The sequence below is a fragment of the Myxine glutinosa genome, chromosome 1 (assembly GCF_964187855.1).
Source record: "Myxine glutinosa chromosome 1, kmMyxGlut1.1, whole genome shotgun sequence".
Lineage (NCBI taxonomy): Eukaryota > Metazoa > Chordata > Myxini > Myxiniformes > Myxinidae > Myxine > Myxine glutinosa.
Window position 1 is genome coordinate 410,811,813 of NC_136261.1, and position 23,537 is coordinate 410,835,349.

General features: G+C 41.2%; 1 protein-coding gene across 1 annotated transcript in view; it reads right to left on the minus strand.

Annotated features, from left to right (window-relative positions):
• The window catches only part of LOC137417630 (NACHT, LRR and PYD domains-containing protein 12), a 130,352-nt gene extending 108,680 nt beyond the window's left edge, over window positions 1-21,672 (minus strand). The window contains exons 1-5 of the mRNA XM_068103541.2: window positions 21,595-21,672; window positions 10,927-11,294; window positions 10,403-10,557; window positions 4,728-4,881; window positions 4,405-4,434 (exon numbers count right to left, since the gene is read on the minus strand). Coding sequence (XP_067959642.2) covers window positions 4,405-4,434; window positions 4,728-4,881; window positions 10,403-10,557; window positions 10,927-11,257 — 670 coding nt within the window. The 5' untranslated portion in view covers window positions 11,258-11,294; window positions 21,595-21,672. The remainder of the gene's footprint in view (window positions 1-4,404; window positions 4,435-4,727; window positions 4,882-10,402; window positions 10,558-10,926; window positions 11,295-21,594) is intronic.
• Between the last annotated feature and the right edge of the window lie 1,865 nt (window positions 21,673-23,537).

The window sequence follows — 23,537 nt, forward strand, 5'->3', positions numbered from 1 at the left end:
CATCTTGGAAGACAAAGTTTCCTCGAAAGGCTGCACGAACAAATGGAAGCAATGTTTCTTCCAGAATGGCCCTGTGCTTGAACTGGTTCAGGTTTCCATTCAGAACAACCAGGTCAGTTTTGCCCCCTGCATGAAAAGCAGCCCAAACAGTCACCCCACCACCTCCAGCTTGGACTCTTGGCACTATACAATCTTTGTTGTAGGCTTCATGCAATTGTCTGCGCACTCGGACGCGGTCATATTGACGATAGACCAGAAATCTAGACTTGTCACTGAAGATCACTTGATTCAAGTGTCCTGGCTGCCATTGACGGTGCTCTCTGGCCCACTGCAATCGGCGCTGGCGGTGTTGTCTGGTCAGATGTGGCTTTCTCAGGGGACGCCTGGCACGATAGCCTGCTTGAACCAGTCGTTGGTTGACTAGCCTTCTGGATACAGGCACATTTGTCAGTTGCTGCTACTCAGCCCTAAGCCGATTAGCTGACTTGGTACGGCCATTGCGACTAACCGGTGCAGCTGGCGATCATCCCTCCTTGTGGTTCTGCGTGGACGTCCTGACCTCGGTATTGGAGTAGGGACACCCCTCTGAGCATTTCGTTTCAGGATATTTGACACCTGACCTTGAGTGATGCCATACTGCCGAGCAATAGCACGCTGTTTCATGCCGGAATTTCGTAAAGCCACCACTAAATGACAAACAGCATTGTCGACTTGACGGACCATCTCCAGAAGAAGCGGCAATAACTTTTGTAGACGTGCAGCAGTTGTTTTCCACTAATACAGAAAGCAACAACCCTTATATACCCGATTGGGAAGCCAATCGTCAAATGTACCTGTCCGTACATTTTGTCACGCCACCTGTGATATAATCCTGTTATTGACTTCTTGCTGTGACAGACAATCAGTGACATGGTTCTTTTAACAAAGAAATCACCGAAGCGTAAAAGAAACTCACCAGATTGATATACCGAGTTCAGAAAGTAAACCCGTCAAAAAAAATAAAAAATTCCATATTAAATGCCAAGTCTGTACACACACACACACACACACATATTTATATATATATATATATATATATATATATATATATATATATATATATATATATATATATATATATATATATATATATATATATATATATATATATATATATATACAGACTTGGCATTTAATATGGATTTTTTTTCTTCTTGACTTAGGTTTACTTTCTGAACTCAGTATATCAATCTGGTGAGTTTCTTTTAACCTTCGGTGATGTCTTTGTTGAAAGAACCATGTCACTGATTGTCTTTCACAGCAAGAAGTCAATAACAGGATTATATCACAGGTGGCGTGACAAAATGTACGGACAGGTACATTTGACGATTGGCTTCACAATCGGGTATATAAGGGTTGTTGCGTTCTGTATTAGTGGAAAACAACTGCTGCACGTCTACAAAAGTTATTGCCGCTTCCTCTGGAGACGGTCCGTCAACTTGACAATGCTGTTTGTCATGGAGTGGTGGCTTTACGAAAATTCTGGCATGAAACAGCGTGCTATTGCTCGGCAGTATGGCATCACTCAAGGTCAGGTGTCAAAGATCCTGAAACGAAATGCTCAGAGGGGTGTCCCTACTCCATTACCGAGGCCAGGACGTCCACGCAGAACCACAAGGAGAGATGATCGCCAGCTGCACAGGTTAGTCTGCAATGGCCTTACCAAGTCAGCTAATCGGCTTAGGGCTGAGTGGCAGCAACTGACAAATGTGCCTGTATCCAGAAGGCTAGTCAACCAACGACCGGTTCAAGCAGGCTATCGTGCCAGGCATCCCCTGTGAAAGCCACTCCTGACCAGACAACACAGCCAGCGCCAATTGCAGTGGGTCAGAGAGCACCGTCAATGGCAGCCAGGACACTGGAATCATGTGACCTTCAGTGACGAGTCTAGATTTCTGGTCTATCGTCAAGATGGCCGCGTCCGAGTGCATAGACAAGTGCATGAAGCCCACAACGAAGATTGTATAGTGCCAAGAGTCCAAGCTGGAGGTGGTGGGGGTGACCGTTTGGGTTGCTTTTCATGCAGGGGGCAAAACTGACCTGGTTGTTCTGAATGGAAACCTGAACCAGTTCAAGTACAGGGTCATTCTGGAAGAAACATTGCTTCCATTTGCTCGTGCAGCCTTTCGAGGAAACTTTGTCTTCCAATATGACAATGCACGGCCTCATCGTGCTCGCATGATCCAACACTTTCTTGCTGACCGTGGTGTCGAGCATATGGAGTGGCCTGCCATGTCCCCGGATATGAATCCGATGGAGAACTTGTGGGCAGAATGAACGCGTCAAATCGACCACTTGGACCAGCAGCCGACCTCTGTGCGTGAATTGCAGCAGGCTATTGTCACTGCATGGCAAGCGATTCCTGTCCAAACCTTGGCAAATTTCGTGAACAGCATGCCTCGACGTGTACGTGCTCTCCTGAATGCTCGTGGGGGTTACACGAAGTACTGAACTGTAATTTTACTGTCTGTAATCCCAGTCATAATTTAGCTTTTGTTTTTGTTGAAAATTTTTTTGGCTAATGTGCAAAATAAAGAGATACTTCTGGAAAACGTACAGAAGTTTAACACAGTACTGTCTGTGAATTGAGTTCGATATCAGTTTGCATCACTTTCAAGGATCAATTTATTTGCTTCGAAATGTCAAATGTGGTTTTTGTTTCTATTAAAGGTCACATTAACAAAATCTTGAATAATTTCAACATAATTCCAATGAAGTTTTGGTTCTAAGTCATCTTGAAAAGTAAGTTGACCCCCACAAAAAAAATATTCCATATTAAATGCCAAGTCTGTATATCAGTCATTATGCGACCTTTATATCATCAGTGTGGAACCGCCAGCAAGGTGTCCCATACAGCTGCTGCTGCACCTTACTGGGAGCGATAAGCACTGCCTGCCACAAGGTAACATTATCTCTGGTATAATATAATAGATATAACCACCTTTAGAGGCCATTTTTCCCGCAAAGCGGGGGTTGGCCTTTTTCGGGAACCGTGGTTGTTGTTGTTTTTTGGTCCCCTTTTTGAAGCAATGTTTTACGGCCGGATGCCCTTCCTGACGCCAACCCTTTTTGCCGCCTTTAATGACAAGCAGGGAATTACCAGTGAACTGGTACTCAATTAGCCGACCTCGGAAGGATGACAGGCTGAGTCAACCCCCCTGGCGTTAATTCAGCGATCGACCGGGATTCGAACCCAGGATCCTAGGATCCTAAGCCGGCACCCTAGCCGCTGGCCCAACACCCAACAACAATCTGATATCCACTCACTGGATGCAGTTGGGAGTTACTAATTGGTATCTGTAATCTGGTTCTCCAACCTAATGAGCGAACGTCATGACGTCATTATCATGCATGTCCCCCTGGCCTGCAAAGCTCCAGGGAAGCCATCTGGCAGTGCATCATTATGGATTATAAATTCAGATACTGTCACAAGTGCATGCAAAACTCACAGTTACCGACCTGGTTTCGCCCTTGTTGGGGCTTCATCAGGGCAACGCAGTGAGGCGCAGCAGCAGCTGTCTGGGACACCTTGCTGGCGGTTCCCCACTGATGATATGAAGGTCGCATAATGACTGATATAAAAAACGAAAGGTTTTCAGAGTTACAAGTGTATGAAAGGCTCACTGCGTTGCCCTGATGAAGCCCCAACAAGGGCGAAACCAAGTCGGTAACTGAGTTTTGCATGCACTTGTGACAGTATCTGAATTTAAGATCCATAATGACGCACTGCTAGATGGCTCCCCTGGAGCTTTGCAGGCAAGGGGGACATGCATGGCGAAGACGTCATGACGTTCACTCATTGGGTTGGAGAACCAGATTACAGATACCAATATATATACAGTATATATATATAATTAAATATCTGTGGCTTTGTTTCTAATGCACAGCCACATATTTTAAGTTACAAATTTCAAACTTGGGGTACAAATACAACTTTGTGTGGAGGGTAATATAGGCTATGTGGCGGGGTCTCACACGGGGGTGTGCGTAAATTATCTATGTAAATGCGTTCCATGTAGCACCACCTGGTGGTAGCAGAGGGTATTACAATTTTCCTTTTTTATTTTTTATTTACCCGTTCCTCCCTCCATTTCCTCCACCTCCTCCCCTCTGCCATTCCCCTTCTAGCAGCAAGGGACGTGACGACTAAATGGTCTGTCAGCGAAGCGACGGGTGAGGTCTTCTCGTGACCATATAAATGTTATTCATCGTCACGTATTCAAAACCCAGGTTTGAATATTTCCACCTCATCGTGCTCTTCAGTCATAATTTTAAAAGCACCACACACCCTTTTCATACTTGATTAGTGAGTCTGTTTCTGATTTTAAATCGAATCCTCATTAAAGTGGAATATGGAGGACTTACCCCAAATTCTCAATTTATTCTTCGTCGTGTCTGCAAAACAGACACATAAGTCATATATTTTTATACATTTACACAGTATGAGAGAATGAAGCACATAGATTGTTAAATGTATTGTGAAGAATGAGAATGACAATGTGTCGGTAATAAAGGAATATCTGTATCTCCATGTATTCTGTGGAATGTAAAACTCTCCTCATTATTGGAATTTCCCATGATGCCGATTAAACATGAGGAGAATTGTTATCCTCACATCACGACATGTCGGTTATTTTCTTTTTACCACTGTGGTTATTAAAAGGCCGCGTGACGAGTTGCGTTATTACCTCTTTCCAGGCTTTCCATCATTTTCAACATGGGAACCTTCATCAGTTGATCGTGTAATAATATTTGACAAAAAGGGCGGGAACTTTTTGCTCCTTCCTCCATGATGAGATTCAGCAGAGTTTTGAGTTTGCTCCTTTTCACCTCGTCAAAATCCTACAAGAACAGGAGCACAAGCACGTGGTGAGGAGGGCAGAGGAGAAAAAGATCCAGTAATCAGAACTGGTTTGCAGCGTGCGTCGCTGTTACATTTCTGCATTTACTGCTTGTGCTTTTTAAATACAACATTGGAAACCCTGGACCCTGGTGTTGGGCTAGCGGCTAGGGTGCCGGCTTAGGATCCTAGGATCCTGGGTTAGAATCCCGGTCGATCGCTGAATTAACGCCAGGGGGATTGACTCAGCCTGTCATCCTTCCGAGGTCAGCTAATTGAGTACCAGTTCACTGGTAATTCCCTGTTTGTCGTTAAAAGGCGACAAAAAGGGTTGGCTTCAGGAAGGGTATCCGGCCGTAAAACATTGCTTCAAAAAGGGGACCGAAAAACAACAACAACCACGGTTCCCGAAAAAGGCCAACCCCCGCTTTGCGGGGAAAAATGGCCTCTAAAGGTGGTATATTGGAAACACATGAGACGTCTCGTCCGAGCCACATCAGCTGTCGTGATTCAGCCAATGGCGTGAAGGCGCGGTCTGGGTGGCCATTCTGCGTCACGTGAGTTGGGGGTAGAGGGAAAAGGGGACCATATCATCATCATTTCGATTTAACAAGAACGTAAAACACTGACCAAGACTGGCATTCGTCAAGTTTACAATAATGAAACAGTGTTTCAAATGGTAAATCAAATGCAAATCAATACAAATGGTAAAGTGAAGGAGAGCAGGGCAGAAGACGCCAGTAATTAGTTGCTTTGCCTGTACAATGCATGTTGCAGTACAGTGTGTATCGCTTGGATTTAACTTTCACAAAAATTCAAGTTTGGTTTTCCAGCCACTTGCTGGTTGGAGAAGGATAGATTAAAGAACTATAGAATCTTGACAACAACATCAGCACGATACAAACAACACCAACACAATACAAACAACACCAACACGATACAAACAACACCAGCACAATACAAACAACACCAACACGATACAAACAACACCAGCACAATACAAACAACACCAACACGATACAAACAACACCAACACGATACAAACAACACCAACACGATACAAACAACACCAACACGATACAAACAACACCAACACGATACAAACAACACCAACACGATACAAACAACACCAACACAATACAAACAACACCAGCACGATACAAACAACACCAACACGATACAAACAACACCAACACGATACAAACAACACCAACACGATACACACAACACCAACACGATACAAACAACACCAACACGATACAAACAACACCAACACGATACAAACAACACCAACACGATACAAACAACACCAACACGATACAAACAACACCAACACGATACAAACAACACCAACACGATACAAACAACACCAACACGATACAAACAACACCAGCACGATACAAACAACACCAACACGATACAAACAACACCAACATGATACAAAACATCAACACGATACAAGCAACACCAACACGATACAAACAAGACCAATACGATACAAACAACACCAACACGATACAAACAACACCAACACGATACAAACAACACCAACACAATACAAAACACCAGCACGATACAAATAACACCAACACAATACAAAACATCAGCACGATACAAACAACACCAACACAATACAAACAACACCAACACGATACAAACAACACCAACACGATACAAACAACACCAACACAATACAAACAACACCAACACAATACAAAACACCAGCACGATACAAACAACACCAGCACAATACAAACAACACCAACACGATACAAACAACACCAACACGATACAAACAACACCAACACAATACAAAACACCAGCATGATACAAACAACACCAACACAATACAAAACATCAGCACGATACAAACAACACCAACACAATACAAAACATCAGCACAATACAAACAACACCAACACAATACAAACAACACCAACACGATACAAACAACACCAACACGATACAAACAACACCAACACGATACAAACAACACCAACACAATACAAAACACCAGCACGATACAAACAACACCAACACAATACAAAACATCAGCACGATACAAACAACACCAACACAATACAAACAACACCAACACGATACAAACAACACCAACACGATACAAACAACACCAAAATGATACAAACAACACCAACACGATACAAACAACACCAACACAATACAAACAACACCAACACAATACAAACAACACCAACACGATACAAACAACACCAACACGATACAAACAACACCAACACCATACAAACAACACCAACACAATACAAACAGCACCAACACAATACAAACAACACCAACACGATACAAACAACACCAACACGATACAAACAACACCAACATGATACAAACAACCACAACACGATACAAACAACACCAACACGATACAAACAACACCAACACGATACAAACAACACCAAAACGATACAAACAACACCAACACAATACAAACAACCCCAACACGATACAAGCAACACCAACACGATGCAAACAACACCAACATGAAACAAACAACACCACCATGATACAAACAACACCACCATGATACAAACAACACCAACACGATAAAAACAACACCAACACGACACAAACAACACCAACATGATAAAAACAACACCAACACGATACAAACAACACCAATATGATACAAACAACACCAAAGTGATACAAAGAACACCAAGACGATGGAAACAACACCAACAAGATGCAACCAACACCAACACGATGCAAACAACACTAACATAATACAAACAACACCATCACGATACAAACAACACGAACACTATGCAAACAACACCAACACGATACAAACAACACCAACATGATAAAAACAACACCAACACGATACAAACAACACCAATATGATACAAACAACACCAAAGTGATACAAAGAACACCAAGACGATGGAAACAACACCAACAAGATGCAACCAACACCAACACGATGCAAACAACACTAACATGATACAAACAACACCAACATGATACAAACAACACCAACAGGATACACACAACACCAACACAATACAAACAACACCAACACGATACAAACAACACCAACATGATACAAACAACACCAAAGTTATACAAACAACACCAACACGATGCAAACCACACCCACACGATACAAACAACACCAACACGATAAAAACAACACCAACATGACACAAACACCACCAACACGATACAAACAACACCAACACGACACAAACAACACCAACACGATACAAACAACACCAACACGATAAAAACAACACCAATATGATACAAACAACACCAAAGTGATACAAAGAACACCAAGACAATGCAAACAACACCAACACGATGCAAACAACACCAACATGATGCAAACCACACCCACACGATACAAACAACACCAACACGATAAAAACAACACCAACATGACACAAACACCACCAACACGATACAAACAACACCAACACGACACAAACAACACCAACACGATACAAACAACACCAACACGATACAAACAACACCAATATGATACAAACAACACCAAAGTGATACAAAGAACACCAAGACAATGCAAACAACACCAACACGATGCAAACAACACCAACACGATGCAAACAACACCAACACGATGCAACCAACACTAACACGATACAAACAACACCAACACGATACAAACAACACCAACACGATACACACAACACCAAGGTGATACAAACAACACCAACACGATACAAACAACACCAAAGTGATACAAACAACACCAACACGATACAAACAATGCCAACACGATACAAGCAACACCAATATGATACAAACAACACCAAAGTGATACAAACAACACCAACACGATGCAAACCACACCCACACGATACAAACAACACCAACATGATACAAACAACACCAACATGATACAAACAACACCAACACGATACAAACAACACCAACAAGACACAAACAACACCAACACGATACAAACAACACCAACACGATACAAACAACACCAACACGATACAAACAACACCAACACAATACAAACAACACCAACACGATGCAAACAACACCCACACGATACAAACAACACCAACAGGATACACACAACACCAACACAATACAAACAACACCAACACGATACAAACAACACCAACACGATACACACAACACCAAGGTGATACAAACAACACCAACATGATACAAACAACACCAAAGTGATATAAACAACACCAACGTGATACAAACAACACCAACACGATACAAACAACACCAAGGTGATAAAAACAACACCAACACGATACAAACAACACTAACATGATACAAACAACACTAACATGACACAAAGAACACTAACATGATACAAACAACACCAACACAATACAAACACTAACATGATAAAAACAACACCACCACGACACAAACAACACCAACATGATACATACAACACCAAGGTGATACAAACAACACCAACACTATGCAAACAACACCAACACGATACAAACAACACTAACATGATACAAACAACACCAAAATGATACAAACAACACCAACGTGATACAAACAACACCAACGTGATACAAACAACACCAACGTGATACAAACAACACCAAAGTGATACAAACAACACCAAAGTGATACAAACAACACCAACATGATACAAACAACAACAAAGTGATGTAAACAACACCAACGTGATACATACAACACCAACATGACACAAACAACACCAAAGTGATACAAACAACACCAACACGATACAAACAACACCAACATGATACATACAACACCAACATGATACATACAACACCAAAGTGATGCAAACAACACCAAAGTGATACATACAACACCAACATGATACATACAACACCAAAGTGATGCAAACAACACCAACATGATACATACAACGTACGAGGGTACGAGCCAAAGTGATGCAAACAACACCAAAGTGATACAAACAACACTAAACTGATACAAACAACACCAAAGTGATACAAACAACACCAAAGTGATACAAACAACACTAAAGTTATACAAACAACACTAAAGTTATACAAACAACACTAAAGTTATACAAACAACACTAAAGTGATACAAACAACACCAAAGTGATACAAACAACACCAACGTGATACAAACAACACTAAAGTTATACAAACAACACTAAAGTGATACAAACAACACCAACACAATACAAACAACACCAACACAATACAAACAACACCAACACAATACAAACAACACCAACACAATACAAACAACACCAACACCAACACAATACAAACAACAGCAACACGATACAAACAACACCAACATGATACAAACAACATGAACGTGATAAAGACAACACCAACACATACTGGTTTTGACCTTCCTGTAATCCCTCCTTCACAATCCTTAAATGGCTCAACTCATCTCATCTCCAAACATGGCGCTCTCCTTCTTTTTAGCTTCAGAACCAGAAGGAAACATTTCAAACAAAATTTCAATTCATCACTTAAAGGTTTTCTTTTACACTGAAAGGTAACTTTCGCTTCCATTTACCTTCAAATCACACTTTGGTAATAACTGAGCTTTTCTGACGGCATCACACAGACTCGGAAACTCGTCCCACACCTCCTCTGATAACGAAGATTTCTCCATTTTCAAAAAGAAAAGAAGATCTTTATCAGATAACACCTGAAGAATTCTTTCTGCCTCTGCAATGAAAAATAAATAATAAATATATTTATTCATTCAATGTTGAGTTTCCTCACAAGGGACTTCAATGCACGAGGGGCCACTAGGCCCATCAAGCCTGTGACATGGTTGCCCAGCTATGGTTGCTCATCCATGTTCCTCCTTTTTAAATACACAGAGTGTCAAACAAGGAAACAGCACGAAATGTATTTGAAGTTGAAGTTAGGCCTCGGATGGAGTTCGAGCCGTTAACCTTCCTCACTCAGATGGGATGGTCCAGCCATTACAGAACCGTTTATTTATACCAGAGTATAATCCCATGTGGTTTACAGCATGTTCAGTGCAGAATATTTTGTTTAACTTGGAAATGTAAACTCGGACTGCTTTACCATGAACAGATGTTGGTTCCCTTCGTGGAGCATCCTTGATCCAGGGTCCCAAACGAGGGTACGAGCCTCGGAGGTCGTGAAGGATCTTCAGGAAGATCTTGGCGAATTCTTTACCTTTTCCATCCACGATATCCAGGCATTTCCGGATCTTTCCTGGATCAGATCTTTCACCTTCGAGTTCTTTGTAATCTTCTCTGCTGAGAAGTCCTCTTGCGATCGCTTCATCAAAAGCTTTGGACGGATCGTGCATCAACGCGTCGATTATGTTTGGTCTGTTTTCCCTCAGCAGTTTCACACTCGCATCTTCTTCAGTGTCATTCTCATCAGGCATGTTCACACCAAGAGCACTCCAATAATTATTCTGTGGTCTGAAATAAAGGGAAATGGTGACAACTTTAACGATGTCAGCAAAAAACCACAAAAACCACAATCGGATCCATAACATGCCGAGGAATGTGTGTCGCAAGAGTTGACTAACAGGGTTGGTGGCAGGAGGGCATCCGGCCGTAAAACATTGCTTCAAAAAGGGGACCGTGGTGCCCGAAAAAGGCCAACCCCTGATTTGCAGGGAAAATGGCCTCTAAAGGTGGTTCCTGCCAAATATCCCTGCACCACTCTATCGATACCAAATGCTTATAAAACAATCCTGACAAATATCCCTGCACCGTTCTATCCATCGCAAATGCTTATAGCACAATCCTGCCAAATATCCCTGCACCACTCTATCGATACCAAATGCTTATAAAACAATCCTGCCAAATATCCCTGTACTGCTCTATCGATCCCAAATGCTTATAGCACAATCCCACCAAATATCCCTGTACTGCTCTATCTATCGCAAATGCTTATAGCACAATCCCACCAAATATCCCTGTACTGCTCTATCTATCCCAAATGCTTACAGCACAATCCTGCCAAATATCCCTGTACTGCTCTATCGATCCCAAATGCTTATAGCACAATCCCACCAAATATCCCTGTACTGCTCTATCTATCGCAAATGCTTATAGCACAATCCCACCAAATATCCCTGCACCGCTCTATCTATCCCAAATGCTTATAGCACAATCCCACGAAATTATCTATCGCAAATGCTTATAGCACAATCCTGCCAATTATCCCTGCACCGTTCTATCTATCCCAAATGCTAAAAGCACAATCCCACCAAATATCCCTGTACTGCTCTATCTATCGCAAATGCTTATAGCACAATCCTGCCAAATATCCCTGTACCGCTCTATCTATCCCAATTGTTTATATCACAATCCTGCCAAATATCCCTGCACCGCTCTATCTATCCCAAATGCTTACTGCACAATCCTGCCAAATATCCCTGCACCGCTCTATCTATACCAAATGTTTATAGCACAATCCTGCCAAATATCCCTGCACCGCTCTATCTATCGCAAATGCTTATAGCACAATCCCACCAAATATCCCTGTACTGCTCTATCTATCGCAAATGCTTATAGCACAATCCCACCAAAAACAATCCCACCAATACCGCTCTATCCATCCCAATTGTTTAAAGCACAATCCTGCCAAATATCCCAGCACCACTCCATCTATACTAAATGCTTCAGCACAATCCTGCCAAATATCCCTGCACCGCTCTATCTATCCCAATTGTTTATAGCACAATCCTGCCAAATATCCCTGTACCACTCTATCCATCCCAATTGTTTATAGCACAATCCTGCCAAATATCCCTGCACCGTTCTATCTATCCCAATTGTTTATAGCACAATCCTGCCAAATATCCCTGTACCGCTCTATCTATCCCAATTGTTTATAGCACAATCCTGCCAAATATCCCTGCACCGTTCTATCTATCCCAATTGTTTATAGCACAATCCTGCCAAATATCCCTGTACCACTCTATCCATCCCAATTGTTTATAGCACAATCCTGCCAAATATCCCTGCACCGTTCTATCTATCCCAATTGTTTATAGCACAATCCTGCCAAATATCCCTGTACCGCTCTATCTATCCCAATTGTTTATAGCACAATCCTGCCAAATATCCCTGCACCGCTCTATCTATCCCAATTGTTTATAGCACAATCCTGCCAAATATCCCTGTACCACTCTATCCATCCCAATTGTTTATAGCACAATCCTGCCAAATATCCCTGTACCGCTCTATCTATCCCAATTGTTTATAGCACAATCCTGCCAAATATCCCTGTACCGCTCTATCTATCCCAATTGTTTATAGCACAATCCTGCCAAATATCCCTGCACCGCTCTATCTACTCCAATTGTTTATAGCACAATCCTGCCAAATATCCCTGCACCGCTCTATCTATCCCAATTGTTTATAGCACAATCCTGCCAAATATCCCTGTACCACTCTATCCATCCCAATTGTTTATAGCACAATCCTGCCAAATATCCCTGCACCGTTCTATCTATCCCAATTGTTTATAGCACAATCCTGCCAAATATCCCTGTACCGCTCTATCTATCCCAATTGTTTATAGCACAATCCTGCCAAATATCCCTGCACCGTTCTATCTATCCCAATTGTTTATAGCACAATCCTGCCAAATATCCCTGCACCGTTCTATCCATCCCAATTGTTTATAGCACAATCCTGCCAAATATCCCTGCACCGCTCTATCTATCCCAATTGTTTATAGCACAATCCTGCCAAATATCCCTGTACCGCTCTATCTATCCCAATTGTTTATAGCACAATCCTGCCAAATATCCCTGCACCGTTCTATCTATCCCAATTGTTTATAGCACAATCCTGCCAAATATCCCTGTACCGCTCTATCTATCCCAATTGTTTATAGCACAATCCTGCCAAATATCCCTGCACCGCTCTATCTATCCCAATTGTTTATAGCACAATCCTGCCAAATATCCCTGCACCGTTCTATCTATCCCAATTGTTTATAGCACAATCCTGCCAAATATCCCTGTACCGCTCTATCTATCCCAATTGTTTATAGCACAATCCTGCCAAATATCCCTGCACCGTTCTATCTATCCCAATTGTTTATAGCACAATCCTGCCAAATATCCCTGCACCGTTCTATCTATCCCAATTGTTTATAGCACAATCCTGCCAAATATCCCTGTACCGCTCTATCTATCCCAATTGTTTATAGCACAATCCTGCCAAATATCCCTGTACCGCTCTATCTATCCCAATTGTTTATAGCACAATCCTGCCAAATATCCCTGCACCGTTCTATCCATCCCAATTGTTTATAGCACAATCCTGCCAAATATCCCTGCACCGTTCTATCTATCCCAATTGTTTATAGCACAATCCTGCCAAATATCCCTGTACCGCTCTATCTATCCCAATTGTTTATAGCACAATCCTGCCAAATATCCCTGCACCGCTCTATCTATCCCAATTGTTTATAGCACAATCCTGCCAAATATCCCTGCACCGTTCTATCCATCCCAATTGTTTATAGCACAATCCTGCCAAATATCCCTGTACCGCTCTATCGATCCCAAATGCTTGAAGAACAATCCTGCCAAATATCCCTGTACTGCTCGATCTATCCCAAATGCTTACAGCACAATCCTGCCAAATATCCCTGTACTGCTCGATCTATCCTAAATGCTTAAAGCACAATCCCACCAAATATCCCTGTACCGCTCTATCTATCGCAAATGCTTACAGCACAATCCTGCCAAATATCCCTGTACCGCTCTATCTATCCCAATTGTTTATAGCACAATCCTGCCAAATATCCCAGCACCACTCTATCTATCGCAAATGCTTACAGCACAATCCTGCCAAATATCCCTGTACTGCTCGATCTATCCCAAATGCTTACAGCACAATCCTGCCAAATATCCCTGTACTGCTCGATCTATCCCAAATGCTTACAGCACAATCCTGCCAAATATCCCTGTACTGCTCTATCTATCGCAAATGCTTACAGCACAATCCTGCCAAATATCCCTGTACTGCTCGATCTATCCCAAATGCTTACAGCACAATCCTGCCAAATATCCTTGTACTGAGTGCCGTTCTAGTTGTTTATTGATTTTAATTATGAAATTAATCAATCAATTATTGTACACCTCTCCTTCCCAATACCTCCCCGGCAAGGCCGTGCTCGAGGATGTTATTTATTTATTTGGCATGGGGACGGTGTACTTTGAATGTATCTGTACTTGTTTATGATCTTGTCTAAACCGTCCATTTTAAAAAAACATCTCTATCATATCCCCTCGTAACCGCCTCCTTTCGAATGTATAAAGCCCAGTCTCCTGCAGCCGCCCTTGGCCCGGAATAAATCTAGTGTCCCTGCTCTGAACCCTCTCGATGGCAGCTACATCCTTCCTGAGTTTGTGGTGACGAAAACTGCACACACTATTCCAGATGGGCCCCTCACTAAAGTCTCTACAATGTTAAAACCACATATTTTGATTTATAATTTACCCTCCATAAATACAACCTTAAACCCTATTTGCTTTACCTATACATACCTGGCATTGCCCTGTCTGCTTACCTCCCGTAGTTATGACCACCCCCAGATCCATCTCTTACGTGACACGCTCCAAGATTGCCCCTTGCATCATGCGATCTCTATTTTCATCATCGCGAACCAACCCGAGCACCTTACACTTGTTTAGGTTAAATTGCATCTCCCAATCTTTGCAGTATTTTGATTTTCCTGAATCTGATCACCTTGGGATAAAAGGCCATCTTGGAAAAAAACCCCGAAAAACTTCAGACCTCTATCTCCAAAACCACGACATGGAAAAAAATTAAACATGGCTCATTGTAAAGAACTCCGCAAGGGGAATAAGTGTTGTTAATGATGAAATTATTGGTGCCATCATTGTGACGTCATAATTTGACTTTGTATCCTTCAGCTTTTCTTCAGTAAAATACTTAGTCCAATCAGTTTGAAATTTCTTGAGCGTGATCTATGCAACAATTATATTGGAGAATGTAAATTTAAGATGTCATCTGTCACTTGGTCTGGCAGCCATATTGGAACAAAAAACCCCTGAAAAAACAAGAATTGGCTCGCACTAAGTCGACTGCGCGGGATAAGTATTTCATGAATACCATCTAGTTAAATAATGGAGTTACATTCACTTCTCTACAATAATCTGCTACCTGTCCCCTGTATGAATCCAATGAACGATTACCTGCTCCACCAGACAACCACCACACCCACACCTCCTCAATATTCTCAGATGCATGTTACCTGTCCTGGAGCTTTACCATCCCCTATCTGCTTCTTCATCTAAAACTCCACTAAATAGTACCTTAGTATTAATTATTTATTAATCCTGACATCTCAATTTCATTACTAACCACCTACATGTGCTAATCCTGGACCCACACTTATCTTATTACCCCATGTGTATTTAAATAATTCCTTGTTATTAATTATTTATTAATCCTGACATCTCCCATTTAAATAACTAGGGCATGCCCGTACTATATCTATATCTAAAATTATATCCCCCCCCTCTATTTACATGAAATGGTTTGGTCCAAAGCGAACGGCTTGCGAGTACGGTGACAATCCCCCCCCTCTATTTACATGAAATGGTTTGGTCCAAAGCGAACGGCTTGCGAGTACGGTGACAATCCCCCCCCTCTATTTACATGAAATGGTTTGGTCCAAAGCGAACAGCTTGCAGAGTTTGGTAAAGAAATCGCCATAGCGTGCACAAAGCGCAGGAAAGCGAAAGAATCGCAAATTAGTTTTAATTAGTTTTAAAACATAGTTTAACGCCAACATAGCGGCAACATAGTTTGCCAACGTGAAATAAATGAATACGCTCTCAAATGTGCCGTCCGAGGCAGAGTCTGTTCGCCACGTTCGGCACACGTGATAACTCGCTGCTCTCTGATTGGTTGAATCGTTTTTTGGACATAGCTCGGTAACTACTTGTCCGATTAATATGAAACCTTGAAAAGGCACATCCTCGGGTCCCCAGCAATATACCTGGCAAGTTTCAAGTATATCGGACCCGTGGTTGTCGAGAAACAGCGGTCACAGACAAACAAACAAACATACACACAGAGATTAGTGGAATTATAGATAGATACCTTCTTATTAATTATTTATTAATCCTCACATCTCCAATTTAAATAATACCCTGTTATTAATTAATTATTAATCCTGATACCTCCCATTTAAATAATACCTTGTTATTAATTATTTAATAATCCTGACATTTCAATAATACCCTGTTATTAATTAATTATTAATCCTGACATCTCCCATTTAAATAATACCTTCTTATTAATTATTTATTAATCCTCACATCTCCAATTTAAATAATACCCTGTTATTAATTAATTATATTAATCCTGATAACTCCCATTTAAATAACTAGGGCATTGCCCGTACGTGGGTGCCCGTTCCTTGCCAAAAAAAAAAAAAAACGCTACCCGTACGCTCTACCCCGCCCGTACGCCCGTAAACAAAAAATAACAACGCTCTTCGCTTCCGCCCTTCGCTCTGACTGAATTGGGAGAAATAATGCGCATAAGAAATCGAATTACGTACCGTAATGGCGGTCAGCTCGTAACGCGCACACTGTCCGGAAGTTCGCATATCGCATATCTATCTATCTATCTATTAATGCCCAATTATTCAATTATCGCCAACGTATTTTGGCTTTTTGCAATTTAATCGCAAGGAAAAGTAGAAAGAGAAGAGGGAAAAAAAGAAAAGCCTTGCCTTGCTGCAAACAGCTGCTGCAAACAACAACAACATGGAAGGCTGCACTGTCCGGAAGTTGGCATATCGCAGTTACGATTATTTTAGTGTTAATGGCCAATTATTCAATTAGCGCCAACGTATTTTGGCTGTTTGCAATTTAATCGCAAGGAAAAGTAGAAAGAGAAGAGGGAAAAAAAGAAAAGCCTTGCATTAACGCATTAACGCTTGCATTGCATTAACGGTTCGGCACACGTGATAGCTCGCTGCTCTCTGATTGGTTGAAGCGTTTTTTGGACATAGCTCGGTAGGTACTTGTCCGATTAATTACAAACCTTGAAAAGGCACATCCTCGGGTCCCCAGCAATATACCTGGCAAGTTTCAAGTATATCGGACCCGTGGTTGTCGAGAAACAGCGGTCACAGACAAACACACAGACACACAGACAGACACACAGAGATTACTGGCATTATAGATAGATACCTTGTTATTAATTATTTAATAATCCTGACATTTCAATAATACCTTGTTATTAATTATTTATTAAACCTGACATCTCAATTTCATCACTAACCACCTCCATGTGCTAATCCTGGACCCACACTTATCTTATTACCCCATGTGTATTTAAATAATACCTTGTTATTAATTATTTTAAGCCTGGTTTTGGCTTCGCGGTTAGGGTGCCGGCTTGGGATCCGAGGATCCTGGGTTCGAATCCCGGTCGATCGTTGAATTAACACCAGGGGGGTTGACTCAGCCTGTCATCCTTCCAAGGTCAGCATATTGAGCACCAGTTTACTGGTAATTCCCTGTGTCATAAAAGGTGACTAACAGGGTTGGCAGCAGGAAGGGCATCCGGCCATAAAACATTGCTTCAAAAAGGGGACCACAGTGCCCAAAAAAGGCCAACCTCTGCTCTGCAGGGAAAAATGGCCTCTAAAGGTGGTTCTTTCTTATTTCTTCTAATTAATTATTTATTAAACTTGACATCTCAATTTCATCACTAACCACCTCCAAGTGCTAATCCTGGACCCCTACTTATCTTATTACCCCATGTGTATTTAAATAATTCCTTGTTATTAATTATTTATTAATTCTGAGATCTCCCATTTTATAATACCTTGTTATTAATTATTTATTAATCCTAACATGTCCCATTTCAATAATACCTTGTTATTAATTATTTAATAATCCTGAAATCTTCCATTTAAATAATACCTTGTTTTTAATGATTTATTAATCCTGACATCTGCCATTTAAATAATACCTTGTTAATTATTTAATATTCCTGAAATCTTCCATTTAAATAATACCTTATTAATTATTTAATAATCCTGTTTATTAATTACCGGCTTGGGATCCCATGATCCTGGGTTCGAATCCCAGTCGATCACTGAATTAACGCCAGGGTGGTTGACTCAGCCTGTCATCCCTCCGAGGTCGGCAAATTGAGCACCAGTTCACTGGTGCTTCCCGGTACGTCGCAAGAGTCGACTAACAGGGTTGGCGGCAGGAAGGGCATCCGGCCGCAAAACATTGCTTCAAAAAGGGGACCATGGTGCCCGAAAAAGGCCAACCCCCGCTCTGCGGGGAAAAATAGCCTCTAAAGGTGGTTCTTCTTTCTTGACATCTACCATTTCAATAATACCTTCTTATTAATTGTTATTTTAATCATTATTATTATTATTAATTATTTTTTAATATTCTTAGTCATTTCCTTGTGTTCTCTTTTCGTTTTCCGACTTATTTAACCCTTTGAGTACGGATGACGTCCAGTGCCCCAACCCGCCAAAAAGCTTTGTGTACGGATGACGTCACTACACGTCATCGACTATACCTATAAATAGATCGTCAGTACGATCGTCGTCAGATCGTTTTCAGAATCATTGGAATCTCCCGCGATGACGCTATCTCCGAGGGCCTTTCACTTAATCACCGCAGGCAGGTTGGTGGTCTTTCCGTCTTCTACCGACTCCTCTCCGGCCTTGCTCCCCCAGCTCTCTCTGGGCTCTGTCCCCCAAATATTCCTACAGGTCGCACAAGATCTGCCTGCAACCCTCTTATGGTTAAACTGCCAAAATCAAGACTCTCTGCTCACCTTCACTCTTTCATTCCTCTTTTCTCCTGCCTCTGGAACAAACTCCCTCACTCTCTTCAATCCCACTCCCCCCTCCAGGTCTTTAAAACAGCTGTTCACCACCATCTCTTATCTTCCCCCACCCAAAACCTTGATCTTTTCTACCCCCGCTAATTTCACCCCAAATCCACTTTTTTGAGGTGACTTTTGTCTTCTTTCCTGGAAGTCCTTTGTGTCCTTGCGTTTTATACCTATCCTGCCTCCCCCCCTCCCCCAGGCCCTCTTCCTCCCACACATCTCCCGATGTCCCTGCTCTCAAATGTTGTGTTTGTGTGCTTCCCCCCCCTTCTCTCCCCATCTTGTCGACCGCTCCCCTTTTTATATACTTTGTTTGCTTGTTTGTTTGATAAATGTTAGCTCTTTCACGAGCCTCGACTCTGTATACAAAAAAAAAAAAAAAAAAAAGTACGTGGTTGCATTCCCGTGCCAAAATGCCAAACTAATCCCGTACCGTAAAATGGGGTGAATATGGACAGCAAGGTGAATAGGGACTCAAACTGAAAAAAAGTTCGGAAACGTTTTTCGCTGAAAATTGATAACCATACTGATTTGTTGATATTTGGCTTGAAAGTGTTCTCTTGTTTTTTTAAAAAGCAACTTATAATCCCTATTAACCCCATATATGGGTTAAATAGGAATAAATAGGATTTTTATGGCTGCCCCTATTAATCCCATATATGGGTTAAATAGGAATAAATAGGATTTTTATGGCTGCCCCTATTAATCCCATATATGGGTTAAATAGGAATAAATAGGATTTTTATGGCTGCCCCTATTAATCCCATATATGGGTTAAATAGGAATAAATAGGATTTTTATGGCTGTCCCTATTCACCCCGTTTTACGGGTGAATAGGGACAGTCACTAATACAAAAAAATAATAATCAATAAACAATCCTGAGTTTCCAACTTATTGCTAAATTGATAGCTCAGATGAATGCACATAATATGCACCCATAATATAAACCACGGTGCCAATGAAAAAAAATATGGGATAAAAAGTTTCTCCAAACTGTCCCAATTTCTTGATTATTATTTGTTTGTATTAGTGACTGTCCGTAAAACGGGGTGAATAGGGACAGCCATAAAAATCCTATTTAACCCATATATGCGGTGAATAGGGACAGCCATAAAAATCCTATTTATTCCTATTTAACCCATATATGCGGTGAATAGGGACAGCCATAACAATCCTATTTATTCCTATTTAACCCATATATGCGGTGAATAGGGACAGCCATAACAATCCTATTTATTCCTATTTAACCCATATATGCGGTGAATAGGGACTATAAGTTGCTTTTTTAAAAACAAGAGAACAATTTCAACCCAAATATCAACTAATCAGTATGGTTATCAATTTTCAGCGAAAAAAGTTTCCGAACTTTTTTTCAGTTTGAGTCCCTATTCACCTTGCTGTCCCTATTCACCTTGCTGTCCCTATTCACCTTGCTGTCCCTATTCACCTTGCTGTCCCTATTCACCTTGCTGTCCCTATTCACCTTGCTGTCCCTATTCACCTTGCTGTCCCTATTCACCTTGCTGTCCCTATTCACCTTGCTGTCCCTATTCACCTTGCTGTCCCTATTCACCTTGCTGTCCCTATTCACCTTGCTGTCCCTATTCACCTTGCTGTCCCTATTCACCCAATTTTATGGTACCGGGGGTATTTTTTATCAAAAACAAATCCCATACTCAGAGGGTTAAATAACTCGTCCCTGTTTAGTCCGATTATTGACGTCACGAGTCCGATTCCATTCCCGTTATTTTGTACTTTCACAAGGAATACCTTCTACTTATCCTAACCCTCCTGACCTCTGACCCTGCAGAACCACACTGAATGCACGGATTACCGTCTCACCTGGTAACTGCTCCAACTCCACCGTTCACCTCGTTCTCGTCCCGAGCGACACGCTCGACGCCTCTTCCGACGTCGTTTGGGAGCGGCGGTCGTAACGTCAGCCGTCATGACGTAACGGACGCGCGGTCACGTGCTTTCCCGGTCGCGGTTTTTTTTCCTGCAAAACGTCTACTAATCATGTTGCACACCGAGTAGGTGGCGCTGCATCTTGGATCACGCTGTTCTTCGGATGATGAAATAAAGCCGGCTGTCCAGTATGCTTCCAGGTGTCGGAAGCTAAATATACCATTTCCTTCCAGGTATCTCTCGGGGGCATGCAGGCCATTGTGTGCCGATACCGTCGCTATTAACGACCTGTATCGTGTAAATGTGACGTCATGAGAAGGTATGTTTATTTAATTTAATTATTTAGTTATGTGTTGGTAATAAGGACGCAGATTCCGGTAGTGGTCGTTTGGTGATATTGCATATTGGTGGTGATGTTGAAAGCTTGGTACAACTGTCGTCTATTGTGGTGGTGCTGGAAGTGGTGGTTGTCGTTGTCCTAGGACACCCATGTTCAAATTGCACATCCCACAAGGATTTGTCTGTTATCCACCCATGTCCTTGGCATTCATGTAAAAGTACAACCATGTCTATCGATGTCCATGTCCTGCACATGATACCTGCACAAGGTCCTCCATGAGCCGAAGATCTCTGTGGAAAAACAAAGGTCAATGTGACCAAATTATAGAAACGCGTCCGCTCTTCATTCCGTGTTATGAGGCAATGAAAGGTTATTTGATTTAATCAACGGAAAAGTTGCGAAAAGTGGGTTCACGTCTTGGGGAATGAGGTGCACATGACGTTTCGAGCATTATCCCTTCATCAGAGAGAAAGAGCAGACTGGTTCTATCTGAAATACGTCTGCATCTGTTGTATAATATTGAGAATTTTTGAAGGATTAAACAGTAAAAGTAAATGTTTATAAAAACAAATGTTTATTTTAAACTTTGTTACAATGTGCAGGGAGGAATTTCTGGAGGATCTTTAAAAGATCCTGGCTGTGTCCCAATGGAACAATGAACAGGAAATGGATTCCGTTTGCCATGTATGTACGACTTTAATTCCAATGTATGTATTTATGAATTCCAGTATATGTAGGACTTTATTGCCATGTATGACTTGTATGTAATATATATATATATATGTATGTAATATATATATATATATATATATATATATATATATATTTATATATATACATATATATTTATATATATATATATATATTTATATATATACATATATATTTATATATATTTATATATATACATATATATTTATATATATTTATATATATTTATATATATATATATATTTATATATATTTATATATATATATTTATATATATTTTTATATATATATATATATATATATATATATATATATATATATATATATATATATACTAGCAGAGGTACCCGGCTTTGCACGGGAGTGGGAGGAGGAGGGGAGGGGGAAGAGGAGGGGAGGGGAACGCTAATTTTAAAACCCGAAATTTTTTAAATGTTTATGTCTCCGTGACATTCCTGGGACCATCCCGAGTCGAACAGTACTTTCCGCTCGCAAATCCGTCCACGGGTTCTCGAGATCTTAGAGATTGTAGACCCGAAGTTTTTTTAATTTTAAGGTGTGCTGTAGTCAGAAGCGCTAGAAGCGCTGCGCTCCCTCCCTTCGAATCCCTCTCTCTTCTGCTAGTGCTAATAATACGCTAATTTTAAAACCCGAAATTTTTTAAATGTTTATGTCTCCGTGACATTCCTGGGACCATCCCGAGTCGAACAGTACTTTCCGCTCGCAAATCCGTCCACGGGTTCTCGAGATCTTAGAGATCATAGATAGAGGCCAACTCTACTTTATATATATAGATATATATATATATATATATATATATATATAT